The 16,995-nt window shown below is 36.3% G+C and overlaps 1 protein-coding gene across 1 annotated transcript in view; it reads right to left on the reverse strand.

Moving 5' to 3' along the window:
• The window catches only part of CAMK4 (calcium/calmodulin dependent protein kinase IV), a 258,982-nt gene that overhangs the window by 31,752 nt on the left and 210,235 nt on the right, over positions 1 to 16,995 (reverse strand). The window contains exons 6-7 of the mRNA XM_050793067.1: positions 9,696 to 9,786; positions 7,276 to 7,350 (exon numbers count right to left, since the gene is read on the reverse strand). Of these exons, the coding sequence (XP_050649024.1) occupies positions 7,276 to 7,350; positions 9,696 to 9,786 (166 nt within the window). The remainder of the gene's footprint in view (positions 1 to 7,275; positions 7,351 to 9,695; positions 9,787 to 16,995) is intronic.

Below are 16,995 nucleotides of genomic sequence, written 5' to 3' on the forward strand. Positions count from 1 at the left end.
ATATTTACCTAGTGAAAATACCAAAATTTCTAAAACTATTATTTGGAAAACCAGTAGTCTTAAAAAAGATTATATTTATTTTCTCTACCTTTTTTTTTTTTTAATGGTTTACCCTTTTAAAACCACTCTCCATTCTCAGGAACTATCACATTCATATTTAGTAAGTTTAAAAATCTAAAAAACTATTTAAAAATGGCCATAAAACAATAAAGTTTAGAACCATCAATGTCATTTAAATCTTAGGAGAAATTTTTTTTTAATAAGTGTTTTATTTCTAAACTAAAGAACTGTGGCAGAGATGTAGTAATTTCAAAGACCTCAAACCAACTCCCCAGATATTAGGACTTACTCTTGTGAGGACAAAATAGAAAAATCATACTGCTTAATAAAAGGAATTGATACATTTTTAAGAGTAATAAGAAAAATATGAGGATGATGATACTCATTATAATGACTTCAGTAATGCCTAACATTTATTGCATGTTTTAGGTACCAGGTACTGTGCAAGAACTTCACATACATTATCTTATTTATTCTTTATAATAGCCCTATGAAATAAATGTTCTTATTATTCCCATTGTATAGTTGAGGAGACTGAGATTTAGAGGGTTTCACTAACATATTCAAGGTGAAGCCTGAAGTAGGAACAGCTATCTGACTTCGAAGCCTAGTAAAGCATGAAAACATGAACAACAACAATACCACAACAGCAACAACAACCAGCAATCTATGCCCGTGAGCAACAGGTAAACAGGGCCAAATATGGCCAGCCCATCCCTGTAGTTACTCATATATCTGTGGAGAAGGCAGATCATGAAAGATACCTACCACGCCTTATAGTAGATGAGCAATATATGTGTCGTTTTAATATTGAACATCAGGTTGGTGACACTGGCTTTTGTTAGCCCATCACTATTTGATGATCCTTTAGGAGGTATCATTCAAGGATAGTTTGAAGAGCTGGAAGGTGAGGGAATCTCTCTTTTACCTGTCATTCCACACTTTCATCATGCCCTTCACATTCAACAGCTGAAGTGCCACATTTAGTCATCTCTTTATTATACCACATCCACTTATAATTATTGATAATTATGACAGAATTGTTTACCAAACAGTGTGAGTTCTTGAGACTGAATCAGTCACAGCATATATGAAACATATGTATTTATTCTTTATGGAAACTCAGAATATTATTGTAGAATATTATTTTTCTACAATATTATTTGTAGAATTAGGCACCTGCAGACTCTAAGTACAGGGAGTTTTGCATATCGTAGGAGCTCATTCTTCAGTTGTTAATAATTAGCCTTCATTTTGGCTTAAATAGAAGCACGACATATATTTGCCGTTACTAAAGTCTGAAAATAGCAAATATGCTTAGAGGCTTAGCACATGGGACATTTTTATGTATTAATACTTCCTCTGAGTTGTGCCAGTAGGACTGTCTCAGAAAATAATGAGACCTTGACAAATGCCAAAATAAAACAAACTCCTAACAGCTTTTAGACTCTGAAAATAGAATTTGAATAAAGACAAGTACGAATATGAAATATGAACATACATAAGCTTATGAATAAATTAGATAGTTGGTATTAGATATAATTGGTTTTTTTTTTACTAACCCCTTAACATATTGGTTTCTTTTCTACTCTAACAACTTGTTTTCCTTTTCTAGGATTGGCGTGGGTGGGTTTGAAACATCCACAGACTTCAAGCCTTAAATATCTAGACCAGTTAAAACATTTTGGCAGTTAATATTGCATAGTTACATTATAGCACATTTATTAGGAGCTATGGCCTAATCGATTTTTTTCTTTTTTTTGTCTGTGTGACCTACTTATTTTCTCAACCACAAGATGTTGAGAATCCCTTCAACATTGAACTCTTCATGGGTTATTTTTGAACACTAGTCATTGATTTCATTTATCTGGACCATAAATTTTAGTTTTCTGGCCTGGAGATTGGTTTTGACTGGGCACATTTCCCAAGAAATAACAAGTATTTGCTTAAACATGAAGCATCTGTGATTTTTCTTTTGCGATTCACTTATAGGAGAACCCTCTGTTATTAATAGCCTGGGGCAAAGATTCTATGAAAGAGACAGAATGGGTGGCTTTTCCTTTTTTACTTCCTGAGAAATGACAGATGGTATAACATAAACACTCAGTCTCTCACAAGATGTAATTTGAAAAGCTTTCCATTAAAAGTAGAAACTAGACACAGTGTACTTAAGGATAATCGACCTTGGATATAATCACCCTAACAAGCAATGAAACAAGCTCATACCTCATCTCTGTCAATTACATGGGTGTCAGATACCTTTTCAAGTTAAATGTAAAGTCTCTGTATTGTAAATATTTAAAATTTTTCTTTATACATATTATGATGTTCTTGACATCTTAAAAAGCTTTTCTGGTTATTGAGAGTCTGCCTCTCCTGTGGCTTGTTAATTCTGAAAGAAAAGAAAGCCCCAGGCTTGAGTATGCCTTTTCACATACCGATGAACCTGTCCAGTGCCACACCTCATCCATCCGACCTATACACCCCCGAGGAATATCCAAGGAGGGGATATTCCTCTGCCTTAGTCATCCCAGGGCCAGGAGCCAGGCAACCCACACAAATTATTCAAACTAGCCAATCCTAAACTGTTCACCCTGCCTTGCCTTGCATTTCCCAAGAAAATCCCCCAAAAGGCAGTGGCCTAAACCTTCCCTTTCTCCTGTCTTCTGCCTCCTGACCACCCTGGTGTCTTCTTTCCTGCATGACCCTGAGTGGCCTGCTGTGCCTCCTGTCTCTAGGACGTGTAAGTTTAATACACTTTTTTTTTTTTCCCCCTGAGGCTCTCCTCTGTCTCCTCTTGTGGCCATAAAAGAATATAAAACAGTCTCTGTGTAAAGTCTTTGCTTTCTATAGAATCATAATGATTCTCCCCAGTCTTGAGCTTGGCTCTCATTTCCAACTCTTTCTATAAATGGACAGTTTCCTCCCCACCAACTTATTCTCAGAAAGATACATGCCAGACTGATGAGAGTATCTATCTGTGGCGAGGGAAGAAAGGGCTGGAACTGATCTTCAGAGAGGGTTTTAGCTTTACCTGTTAACAATCTAATTTTTTATAAGACAGATGAAACAAATATTCGTAACTATGGTAAAATCTGTATTTAATTCAAAAGCCTAGATATTGCCTCTGCTCTAGGTTATCTATTCCTGGGCCCTAGTATTACTGTGACTTCTATTCTTTTCAAGTGTTTCCCAATATTTCCTACGTTACTACACACAGGCGTATCCTTAAAATCCTACCCCTTCTTTGGCTCCCATTGTGAGGTAATATTTTAGTGTATTTCCTTTGGGTCAAGAGTATGTATGAACACATATATGTATATTTACTTATATACAAATGGAATCTTGCTCTGGTAAAGAAATATGTTGAATTTACTTGTCTTTGACTTCTAAGACTACCCCCGCCTATAAAATACTAATTCCATTTCTATGTTTAGCACCTCAGAGCCAACAAAACACACTTATTTTCCATCTCAATCCCCAAAATAGTTCACTAAGGTAAGTGGAGTCTACCTCTCAAACCCCATGCCAGGCTTCCTTGCTGCTTTCACTTCCTTTTCTTATAATATGGCAAACTACTTTTTCCTGATAAGCCGCTACCTATGGTAGAATTATCTTGGTCACTTTCAACCTCTTATTTCCCTGTTTCCTCATTATTTACCACCTGGGCTGAAATGGATATTTGCAAGAGAAAATAATAATAGAAAATAAGGCTCCATTATAAGATGGCATTATTTGTATGAAGGGCCTGTTTATGAAAAGGACAATATATTAAAATAGTATTTTTACAATATTTAAATATTTTTAAAAAGTAAATGGTTAGATTTAAGAGTAGATTGAACATGTCATCTGCTAAGAAGCTAAGGAATGACATCAGCATGTGTATAGATTTCCGACATTAGAGCGCTAGAAAAGAGCATTTACAATAGCTAATTTGTCTGTTTTCTTTCTATCCCTTTCCTCCTTCAATCCATGTCATAACATATCATAATGTTACCATCAAGATATTTACAAAATACAGACCTGATTTAAAAATACTGCCTTGATTAAAAAGCTTTGCTGGACCACCATTACCTGCCAAGTCAAATCTGAATCCCTTAGCCTGATGTATAGATTCTTTAAACAATGGTCCATCCAACCTTTCCAACTCCATTTGTGCCCTCTGTACCAAAAACTCTGTGTTCTAGTCATACAAAGTTGACAAAGTGACAAACAGCACCTAAACTCACCAGATGCTGCCAATCCTCCATGACTTTGCTTTCCCTGTACCCGTTGACAAAGAATGCCCTGTGGCCACTTCCCCACTTGCTGAACTCTTACTCATCCTTCATTGTCCAGCTCAAATGCTCCTTCTAAGACCTCTCCAGCCAGAATTCACACTAACTCATTAAAAGCAATATTATAAAACGCTTATATGGACAAGGAGACATAGAGAAGAGTACAAAAGAATGCGCATGAGGCTGTTAATATTGAGTATAGTTATTTGGATTTTTATTTCTTCCACTGACCAAGTAGTACTTTTTCTTTTCCCTGAGACCAGGTTTCCTTTTATTGCCCAGGCTGGGATGCAGTAGTAAAATCATAGCTCACTGCAGCCTCTAACTCCTGGGCTCAAGCAATCCTCCTGCCTCAGCCTCCTGAGTAAGTAAGACAACAGGTACATGCCAACATGCCCAGCTAATTTTATGTTGTTGTTTTTTTTTCGCTATGTTGGCCAGGCTGGTCTTGAACTCTGACCCTCAAGAAATCCTCTCATTTCAGCCTCCCAAAGTGCTGAGATTATAGGCGTGAGCCACTGTCCCCGGCCAAATAATACTTCTGAGGTTTAAAAAATCAAAATGAGCTGGACATGGTGGCTCATGCCTGTAATCCTAGCACTTTGGGAGGCCGAGGCTGGAGGATCACTTTTGGCCTGGAGTTCGAGACCAGCCTGGCCAACATAGTGAAACCCTGTCCGTACTAAAAATATAAATAAAAAATTAGCTGGGTGTGGTGGAATTCCAGCTACTCGGGAGGCTGAGGCATGAGAATCAATTGAACCCGGGAGGTGAAGGTTACTATAGGCCAAGATCTGTCTCAAAAAAAAAAAAATTAAAATGAAGATTTTAAAATAAAAGTAATAATTGACAAATATTTCTATGAATAAAACCATATTGATTTATCTATATTAATTTTGTACAGGGAAAGTCTATGATTTTTAGGTCCTTGGATACCTGGATTCTTATTCCTGAGCCACTAACAACTAGATGTGGAATTTTGGGGAAGTCAAAGTCTCTGAACCTTAGTAAGATAAGAATATTAATAAATGAACTTTAAAGTTTCTTCCAGCACTAAAATTCTACGGATTTAATCGCATATATGCTTCAATGAATATATTATCGCACTTCGCCAATCTGATTTTTATGATTTCAAAAGTTGTTAAAACCGGTTAGTTGCATAGTTCTTCTTTGTCTATTTCTGGGGCAGGAGTAACCTCAAATCTAAGTGCTATAGAAAACAAGACAGATAATTAAAAATATCACCCTTCTTCTATGTGTCCATGGTGGCTCTCAATACACACAACACAGTATTTCTTAAGATGCTATGATTACCCGATTTGCATTTCTGGATTTTTCCTTTTTTTTTTTTTTTTTGAGACAGAGTTGCTCTCTTGCCACTGAGACTAGAGTGCAATGGCGCAATCTTGCTTCACTGTAACCTCTACCTCCCAGATGCAAGCGATTCTCCTGCCTCAGCCTCCCGAGTAGCTAGGATTACAGGCACCTGCCACCATGCCTGGTTAATTTCTGTAATTTTAGTAGAGATGGGGTTTCACCATATTGGCCAGGCTGGTCCCAAACTCCTGACCTCAGGTGATCCACCCGCCTCGGCTTCTGAAAGTGCTGGGATGACAGGCGTGAGCCACTGCACCTGGTCACATGTCTGTTTTCCTGCAGATTGTGAGCCCCGGGTGGTTTAAGGGCAGGAAATGCATCTCCCTGGTGCTACACACTGGATTGACTACACAGTAGGTGATTAACAGTTCACTGAAGAGACGAATTGAAATGAAGGACATTCGTGTCAAAATATTCTCTTTGTTTTTGTTTTTAGAGACAGAGTCTCACTGTGTCACGCAGGCTGGAGTGCAGTGGTGTGATCTTGGCTCACTGCAACCTCTGCCTCCCGGGTTCTAGCAATTCTCCTGCCTCAGCTTCCTGAGGAGTTGGGGATTACAGGTGTGCGCCACCACATACGGCTCCTTTTTGTATTTTTTTTTTTTTTTCAGTAGAGACAGGGTTTCACCATGTTAGCCAGGCTAGCCTTGAACTCCTGACCTCAAGTGATCCATCCACCTTGGCCTCCCAAAGTGCTGGGATTACAGGCGTGAGTCACCATGCCTGGCCTGTGTAAAAATAATCTGATCTAAGAGAAAAGGATGACTAATCTTGTGATTGATAACTTGAAATCTTATCTTTTTTCTTTATAATTTAGATTAGAATTTTAATTAATCTGTGACATATTCATTAATCACAACAATTTTAGGAATTCTTTATAATTTTTACAAATTTTATTGGCTTTCCGTTTGTTGCCAAATTAATTCGACCATCAAGAAGCAAATGGCAGGTTTCATGCTAGTATGGGTCAAAAGCTTTGTTCTTTCTGATTGTGATGCCTGCAGCCCAATATGGGAGATGAGGTGGGAAGATGTGAAGAGCTCAATGTAGTTGTGGTCCATCTGCAGGGACTGGAGAACTCCTGTAGGAAAATCTTACCTGAAGTCCTTGTCTCAGTGAGGCTAGGCCAGGCCATGAAGAGAACTAGGAACCACCCCATTCTCACTGTTGTCCTATATGCCATCTGAATTAAACACACACTCTCCATTCAAGGAAAAGCAAAAAAAAGTGACAAAGGGCTCATGCATTTAATTCCAACTACAAGCTATGGGGTTTCCTTGCCCTCTTCCTTGCTGATTGTCTTTCTACTGCCCAGTGGGTCTAACAGTAGCCACTGCTCAAAGGCATTCTAATGGCAGTGCCCTAAAACCAACATCCTTGAACCTCTCATAGAAAACAAGAAGTGATCTGAGAATTATTTATATATGGCTTCCTCATAGAGACTAACAACACATTTTAAGCGTTTATAAATACAGATATTAGGAATTTTAAAAAATTAGATTGCTAAACAAAAATAGATTTCATAACAATAAAGGTAAAATATAATTATTAAAGAGCATACCGCAGTACCCTGGGGTTCCACATACTGTCTTCATGAGCACTTGATGTTCCACAATTTTAGAGAGTCCAAAATCAGCTAACAACACAAGAAAAAAACTTAATGAAGCACATCTTCTCAGCTTTTATAAGACAACAAAATATTTGTTATTCAAAAATAAAACTAACTTATTTATCTGTTTTCTTTTGTATTTGATGATGGGGTCAAGGTGGGTGGGAACAAGTCACCCAAGAGGAAGCTAAAAAAACAATCCATGTGTTTCTTTAAATTGGAGAAAAATATGACTTCCAAATACATTTACAAATAAATCTATATTTAATCTTTGTTCTTCTGTACAATTCCCAGCTTTCAGCAAATAAGCATTTTTTTTCTTTCTTTCTTGTTTTGTTTGTCTGTTTTTTAGATGGAGTCTTGCTCTGTTGCCCAGGCTGGAGTGCAGTGGCATGATCTCGGCTCACTGCAACCTCTGCCTCCTGGGTTTAAGCAATTCTTTGCCTCAGCCTCCCGAGTAGCTGGGATTACAGGCATGTGCCACCAGGCCTGGCTAATTTTTTTGTATTTTCAGTAGAAACGGAGTTTCACTGTGTTAGCCAGGATGGTCTCGATCTCCTGACCTCGTGATCCGCCCACCTCGGTCCCAAAGTGCTGGGATTACAGGTGTGAGACCCCGCTCCCAGCCAAGCTATTTTTTCTTAAAGTAATAGTTGCAATAGTTGTATTTTATCTAATGTTGTTAATTCTGAAATTTATGTAACAGTAACTCTAAGGGACAATACAGAATTAATGATATAATCCAGAATCTTTTATTTATTGACAGAGAGGAGGAAAAAATAGACTTTCATCAGTGAAACAAGAATTAACAGAAATATCAAAAGGTTTGTTCAGCTTGAAAATACATGTCAGTCTCCAATGTATTTCACTTATAAGAATTTACTCTCATAAGAAGACTATATGATTTTTTTGGTAAGAATCCTTTTTATTTATTTCTCAGAATATTACCTAGGTAAAAGATTATCCAAAGTTGCTACCATTATGATCTATTTGCTGAGCTATCTCTCTCTCACTCAAGAAACATCAGGAAACCATTCAAGGGCATTCTTCAAGACAGGCAGGTGCAGAATGAATTCCATTTTAGACTTCAAAGATAAACCCACATTTCCTGGCAGGTGCCTGATCCTTATCAGTGAAAGCAGCAGGAAGCCCTTCAGAAAGAAAACCTCTCCTGCCTAAATTAGTATCTAACCATCCATTTAAAGAAATTGCTTTAAGGAGTAAATCTTTGAAAGTGATGTGAAAGGAAATGGAAACTGCCTGCTGTCCCCTGCCTTACAGGAGTGATTATGAGAACAAGCTGGCTGCCCAGCAGGACTTTCAGGATTTTTTCCTTAGGTTCTTGCATTCATAAAGCACATTATGTTATCTGAGCTCTTCCCTGATATAAACAGCTTAATTGTTAAAGGTGTTAACATCTGTAAATGCAGTGAACTTGGCAGATCAGCACGATAAGGACAGCACCAGAAGAGCAATGCCCTTCAGAGGATTTAATGAAGATTCCACTAGCGAGAATTCACTGAAAATAAAGTTTATAATATTTTTTGAAATGAAGATTTACTTTGGAAGAGACATGGAAAGTAATATTTATTTTTTTCTAAAGTGCTAATTAAAGGCTTCTTTGGGTAGATCAGAATTTCCCAAAGTTCATCTTTATAGTTTTTCAAAATGCTTATTGGTTAAAAAAAAAAAGTCTCATAGGATATGATATAATATGTCATTTTATATGTTAACAGTTTTAAGGTTCTGGAAAGTCCTATAGAAATAAAAATCTTGTTTAACTTTTTTAAAGTTGGCATTTCTTAACTCATTTGATCAGCCATAGCATTTCTGTGAATCGCTCCCACCCTTATCCACCCTGCTGAGAACCCAGTGTTCTGTGGAGTGCATTTTGAGAAAGGCAGATCTTAATTTATCTCTGTTCATATAAACAAGTGACTCAAAGCCTAGACTTACTAATATGTGCTAAACACTTTATGTCAAAGTTCTTTATTACCTAAAATTAAGCTCCAAGCAATGTGTGGAATAAAAGTTAATATCTCCAAAAGAAGTGTTACTTTTTCTATCATTTTGTTCACTATAAACTTATTTACAAAATGCAAGGTCATCTCCTATGGTCCTTGCCATTTCTAAGTTGTGATTCCTTCATGTGCCCAGCAACAGAATACTAACTTCTAGGCAACATTTTCCAAATAAACATTCCAGGAAAGAGCACAAACTTCCCAAACAACATATTATTCCTTTACAAATGTCAAATATTCAGGAAAACTGAATGGATGTAAAACTGGATGGAGCAATGTTTAAAAATTCCACACAGTATAATTTTTCTAATCTGGAAAAAGGGGTCACAAAAAAAGAAGAAATGTTCTCACCGATTTTGAGTGGTGCATCTGGGGCTGGAGTTGCATAGAGAAGATTTTCTGGTTTGAGATCACGATGGACAATTCCATTTTCATGTAGATACTAAAGAGGGAAAATAATGAAGTAACATTTGTGTAATTCTATTTACGGTTTGACTGTCTATACTTAATCTTTTAAGAACTATAAGTTATGTGATTCAAGAACACATATGACTTAATGATAAATACCATAAATCTGCTTTAAACTGTATACATTAAATAATACTTTACAAATAGTTACCTAAATGTAATGCAATTTAAATTGTATAGAATCTATGCCCAGAAGGAAATATTTACTCCTCAGCTAATATTACAGTTCTCTTTATGCATATTACTATATCAAATGGAATTAGCTAATTATTATAATGATGTAAAGGTGCTGTGTATTGAAATTTGTCTGGCTTATTAACTAACAAGCATAATTGGATGTGTGATCTTATAAACTCATATAGCAAAGACTTCATAATTATTGTCTGAACAGACATTTAGATGTGAGTAGTTATTATAGAGAACTATCCTTAATAAGACAAATACCGTTTGATAATGATGGATGCACTCATAGGCTCTCCTGAGAATTAGTTAAGTCTAACTGTCAATATAGATGTTGAAAGTTGTATTTGAGATGAATCTTAAAGATCACATCTAGCAACTCTGCTCATTTTATTGTATTTTAAATTATTTTGTAAAATCATATATAAGCATACATGCAATATATTCTCATTGCAAATGCTGAAGTCGTACCTGATTTCCCTTCCCCCAGTTCCAGTTCCAGTCCCCACTTCAAAAGTAATCCCTCATCAGTTTGAAACACTTTTTTCCAAAAAGTTTGTTTGAACACTTTTTCTATGCATTTACAAATGAGTCCATATACACCGGGCTAGATTCACTAATGCCTAGAAAATACATTCTCATATAGCAAAGACTTCATAATTATTGTCTGAACAGACATTTAGAAAATGTCTGAAAACATTCCTAGAAAATACATTCTAGGCATTAGTGAATCTAGGTTCAGAGTCACTTGTTTATATGAACAGATTTCTTTACAGATGTCAAATATTCAGGACATCTGCGTATTACATTGGCTTATGCCTGTAATACCAGCACTTCGGTGGGCCGAGGTGGAAGGATCATTTGAGTCCAGGAATTCGAGACCAGTCTGGGCAACATAACAAGAGCCCACCTCTATGAAAAATTTTAAAAAGCCAGGGATGGTGGTGCATGCCTTGTAGTTCTAGCTACTCTGGAGGCTGAGGTGGGAGGATCATTTGAGCCCAGGAGGTTAAAGCTTCAGTGAGCCATGATCAGGCCACTGCACTCCAGCTTGGGTGATAGAGCAAGACCCTGTCTCAAAAGAAAACAAAAAACCAAACCAAAACAAAAGACTATATATGTATATACACAAGGTAATATCCCTGGTTTCCTCCATTTTCCTACTTAAATATATCATTAATACAATTTTTAGGTGGCTTTTTTTCTGTTTAACAAAATATCTTTGAAGGCTTACCTTCATATTACTTTAGTGTATTCTATTTAATTCTTGCATCTTGTATCATAATTAATTTACTTATTCATTTTTAATGGACAGTCAAGTTGTTTTCAATTTTTTAAAAGTTACAAGTAATATAATATAAACATTCCAGCACTTGAATATTTGAGTGTTTCTGCTGGTATTTTTCTAGGACAGATAACTGGAAGCAGGTCCAGTTGTGGAGTCAAGGCATACAGCATTTTTATTTTAATATGCACTTCAAAATCACTCTCCTAAAAGCCTCCATCAATTTTCACTCACACAGACAACGTATGCATATATGTTAATATCTTTGCTAAATCTGTATTTTTAACTTTTGCTGAGCTGGAGTGCAAAGATTGTGCCTTAAGTTTGGTTTAATTTGTCTTTCTCTGTTCACTAGCATAGTCGAGCTTCTCTTCATATGCTTCTTGGTCAATCAGTTTTCCTCTTCCATGAATGTACTGTCCTTAACATTTGCCCGTGTTTCTGTTGGTTTAAGAGAAAAAGTTTCCAGTGTGCTATACTCTCTCTCCTTTACTACCTCGTGCGGGAAGGCAAGGAGTCCTTTATACTTAAGCCAAGTAAGGGGGGTTGTGGAAGTACAGCTTCAAGATCACTTAGTGATTTGGGGAAACAGGTAACTGGCTCATGCATGAAAATGGAAAGAAGAGTGGACAGTTGCAGCAGGAGAATGCAGAGAGGGCCTCAGGGAGATTCAGCTACTCTCAAATAATAGCTGGATGTACATTTCTCATGGGCCTGGTGTGGACTCTGCAAGAGCGAATTAGACGTGAGACTCCATGAAAAAACTCTTCATAGGAGCATTTCCTGCCAGGGGATGCCACCTTAGCATCACAGAAAGCAGAGTGTGAGGGTTGTGACAGTGGCACCTGAGGCTCTTACATGTTCTAAACACTTACTGTATTCTAATCTATTTTAAATACCTTATACCTGTTGACTCATTTTATCTTCACAACAGCTCTAACCAGTAAGTCATCTCATATTTGTTTTCCAAATGAGGAAACTGAGGCACATAGAGGCTAAGAAATCTGTACAGTATCACAACTAGACACTAGAGCTGGGATTCAGACTCAGGCATTTGGCTGTAGAGCACATACGCTTTCCTATTATGTAATTCCCGAGGAGATGCTCAATGAACATTTGTTACTTGCTTGATTAAGGTGAGGGGAAAAAAGGAAAATAACAACGAAGGAAAAGAGGGGAGGTTACTGGAAAGGAAAGGTAATGAAGGTAGGAAGAGAAATGAGAGAATGATAGAGGAGCATGCTCGACCATGAATGATATACCCAGGGAAAACATGCAGTATCCCCAAGAAGGAAGATACTGTATCTTGATATAAGCTGAGTTTGAAGGGGAAGATAGATATAATATCTCATATAGTAGCTTTGGAACAATCTAAGAATTGCAAAGTTTGGGACCAATAGAACATATTGATTCCACCCCCCCCCAATCTTACCCAATTTAGAAACTCCATTGTGTTGAGAAGAAAATGACGCTAAACATAGGAACACAGTAACAATGACAAATGAAATTACCTGGTAAGTTTTGTTTAGCAAAGAATTAATTATATGAAGATCCTCACTAAATGTTGTTCTGGCTTTCGTGAAAAGAAAAGGCGGTTGTGTTCTAAGTGCAAGTTAAACAACAACAACAAAAACAACAAAAAAGAAAACATCATTTGGCACTTCATAAAGGAGAACTAGACTGGATAAAAGAAGGAAAGTTTAGAGAAAAATACTAGAACGAGGAGCTATACACTATTAAAGGAACAAGCTTTAAAACAAAACAAAGCAATTAAATGCTAACGGTTATTATCTTGGCTTTTAAAAAGACATGCAGAGATAATTTGCTAAACATTACTTGTTGTAGAAAGATTATCAAAGTCATGATATATTCATATTTATATAGTATATATATAGTAGGGGGAGGCATTTAAATATATATGCCTGATAAAATGTCAGGAGTCACTATTTCATTTTTGTTTACATCCCCTGATAAACTTTGACCAATAGAATTTCTAACCTTTACATTATCTCAAGTCAGGAAGACAAGTAGAAGGAAAATGTGAAGTATGATTTTTCTTTCCCCAAAAAGATAGAAACATTAGAAAGATCAACACTCTTTTAGAGCACACATTCTCAAACTTTTTGGTCTCAATAACACTTTATATTCAAAAAAAATGTTGGAAACCCCAAAGAGTTTTTGTTTATGTGAGTTATATCAAGCAAGATTTACTGTATTAGTAGTTAAAGCAAAAATTAAATTAATAAATTAAAATGCCTATTAATTTTGAAAAAGCAGTAAGCTCATGACATTGCTTATTGAAATATTAAAAATACAACATTGAAAATATTAAATATATTTAATATTTTAAGATATATAACATTTATATATTTCAAAATGTGTTAAAATATACATTCTAAAATAAAAATAACTATTTTTAAAACAAAAAATTAGTAGAGTGCTATTCTTTCAGTTTTGCAAATTTCATTAATTTCTGGCTTAACAGAAAACAGCTAGACTTTCATATCTACTTCTGCATTGTCTGGTATAAAATCACGCACTATGTAGCCTCTGGAAGATTCCACTGTATAAATATATATATATATGTGTGTGTGTGTGTGTGTGTGTGTGTGTGTGTGTGTGTTTTGTTTTGTGTTTTTTGTTTTTTTGAGATGCAGTCTGTCTCCGTCCCAGGCTGGAGTACAGTGGTGCGATCTCAGCTTACTGCAATCTCCGCCTCCCAGGTTCAAGCAATTCTTCTGCCTCAGCCTCCTGAGTGCCTGGGACTACAGGCACGTGCCACCATGCCCAGCTAATTTTCTCTGTATTTTTAGTAGAGACAGGGTTTCACCATGTTGGCCAGGTTGGTCTCTAACTCCTGATCTCAGGTGATCCACCTGTCTCAACCTCCCAAAGTGCTGAGATTATAGGCAAGAGCCACAGCTTCCGGCTGAGATGCCTTCATATTATGATAAAATGATTTTGACATCACAGAACCCCCTAACAGGATATCAGGATCCTCCAGGGATGCCTAAACTAGACTAGACTTTGAAAACTGCTATCTTGGGCATCTGGAGACACAAAAAGATCAGTTTAAACAGCCGAATAATAGACATGCTTCCCTTTATTTTAAAACTGAATTTTAAAAGAAATACACACTTCTAATATCATTAAGTACTAATCTCATTACTTCAGGACCACTGTACATAGAGAAGAGGAAAAGAAAATAAAGAGAAAAACATGCTCCTAAAAATTGTGTAGTCATGGGAAAATGTGCAAAGACATTTTATAATATCATATTAATATTATCTATAGAGTCAATAAAGAAATACCTAATCATGGAGAAACATCTCTTACCAAGATATTGTTGATTTTAGCTACAGATTATTTAAATCATGGGGATTAACATAAATAGATACATGCACTAGAAAGAATAAAAACATGGTAACCGGATATTCTAGAATAAACCATATGTTCAATGTAATCATAATTAAAGTAAAGCAAAGACAAGCAAAAAAATAGAAAAAAAAAACCATAAACAAGAATTGGGGAGAATATTTTTAAAATCTGCTATGTCAGTCTAACAATTTAATGGAGACAGAAACAACAAATCTGACAATTGTAGCACCCTGCTACCAAAGGTTATCTTGACAAATGCTAATCTTTAATAAAGAAATTGCAAAAGCAAATAACCAGGGGTACACAAATTAATGAAAACTTTAAGGAATAAAAATAAGGAAGAGGAGGAAAAGAAATAGTAGGAGTCATGGAAGCACAATTAATTTATTTGCTCAAATTTTAAGTGTACTATATTTTTACAAAGCATAAGACAACAAATACAATTTTATCTGCAGCGCAGTTGAGAGAGACTAATATATTTTAATATATACTATAAAATAAATACAATATTTGCTGCCAAAGGCATATCTCTGCTAAGTTCTGTTTAAATATCTTGCCCTCAGTCTTGATCATGAGTTGACAGAAATACGTATATTAAGATTTCTTTTGCATTGTTTCTGAAACAATTATTAAAGAATTCATGAGTGGTGCTTTGGCAAAATATGCCCAAAGTATATCATTTGTTAGCTATGTGACCTTAAACAATTTATCTATCCTTTAAGCCTTGGTTCTCTCATCTGCAATGCCCACTTTGCAGATTGTAGTGGGAATTAGTGAAGAGGTGTGTAAGTACTCAGTATGTTATGAGCATGTAATAGATATTCTATGTGTAAATGGTAGCTATTCGGACTCTAACATTGCTATTTCACATACCTTGTAAAATACATCACATTTAGAAACCCTTTGAGACTTGGAAAACTTGCTCATTTCTAAAGTATCAAAGGATACTTTGATCAGAAAATACTTGCTTTATAATTCATATTTTTCCCTTCTGTTTTGCTGCCAAAAATCTCAGTGAAAAAGAGGTTTCAATTACAGAAACAGCCGAGTTTGGATGTTTACCTCTTCCTTCCTTTACCTGGCTTTTGATTCCCTTTTCTACTTTAATAGAAATTTTATATGCATTTTTCATTTAATTTGCCAAAAATCTTCTACCCAAGATGATGCAATATAACTTATAAATAGAATATGTCATACTTACGTCTTTCTTCACTCTTTAAAAAGGTCTCAGTGAAATGTGTACTGAATTTTCTCTGTATGTGTTTATAGTTTACAGTAAGAAAGTTTAGGTGTTAGAAAAGAAACAGTTTGTGGTAATTAGGATTTGAAACATTCTTACTATAGTTCTGTCAACTATATAACAAAGAATTTCTAAAATAAATAATATTTCTTATTGATAAACAGTTGCACTTCCAGTCCTGTTATTTTGTTTATGCTCAGTTCTCCTGGGATTTCCTGTAGTTCTTCCAGAGCCATCCCTTAGTGCTGCTTGGATCTCATCCCATGTCCTCCCGACTCCTGAGTCAAGGTCCATGTCTCCTGCCTTCTCTTTACCTCTTCCTCTCCATTTCCTCTTTCTTCCCTTGCATCATGTCAGCATGCTCTAGACTAGGAGCTATGGTCTTCAAAAAGAAATAAGAAAAAGAAAGCAACCACTACCTCCATATTCTCTCAAACCCACATATTCCCAGCTTTCTCTGGCTATACTCAATTGTTTCCTACTCTAGTCAGCCAATTTCCTGAAAATGTAGTTTCCCCTCATTTTTGTTTCTTTAACACACTATAATCTTATTTTTGTCTTATCAAACCCAATACCCATGTTCTGACTCATTTTTCTCAACCCGTTGCACATCTGACTATATTGGCTAGTCCCTCCTTCAGACTCTCATAGGCTAGTGTTCCTGGCATCAGCAGCCTGGCTTTCCTGACGACTCTGTTCTCCTTTCAGCCTCCTTCCCAGGCTCCATGTCTTCCACTTGCTTAGGACCTTCTGCTTTTTCTGTGTTTCCAGGGTGAGCTCATCCAAACCACAAATTGAGGTATCCCTTATTCCACTGTGTCCCAAATCTCTATTGCCTGCCTAAACTTCTCTGTAGCTCTGGACTCCATTCAACTTTCTACTTTACGTTCCATTGGAATGTTTCATTGGTGTTCCAGTCTCAACATTTCTAAAACTAAACTCATAGTTTACCCTGAGTCTGCTTCTTCTGCACCTGTATTCCCAATCCCTACAAATGATACCATCCAATTGACCAAGCCAGAAACCTGAATTCATCCTCTTCCTTCATCTCCTTTATTTGACACACCCAATCCATGTTGATGTGTAGGCTCTCCCTCCTT

This window comes from Macaca thibetana, chromosome 6 (assembly GCF_024542745.1).
Source record: "Macaca thibetana thibetana isolate TM-01 chromosome 6, ASM2454274v1, whole genome shotgun sequence".
In the NCBI taxonomy this organism is placed as follows: domain Eukaryota; kingdom Metazoa; phylum Chordata; class Mammalia; order Primates; family Cercopithecidae; genus Macaca; species Macaca thibetana.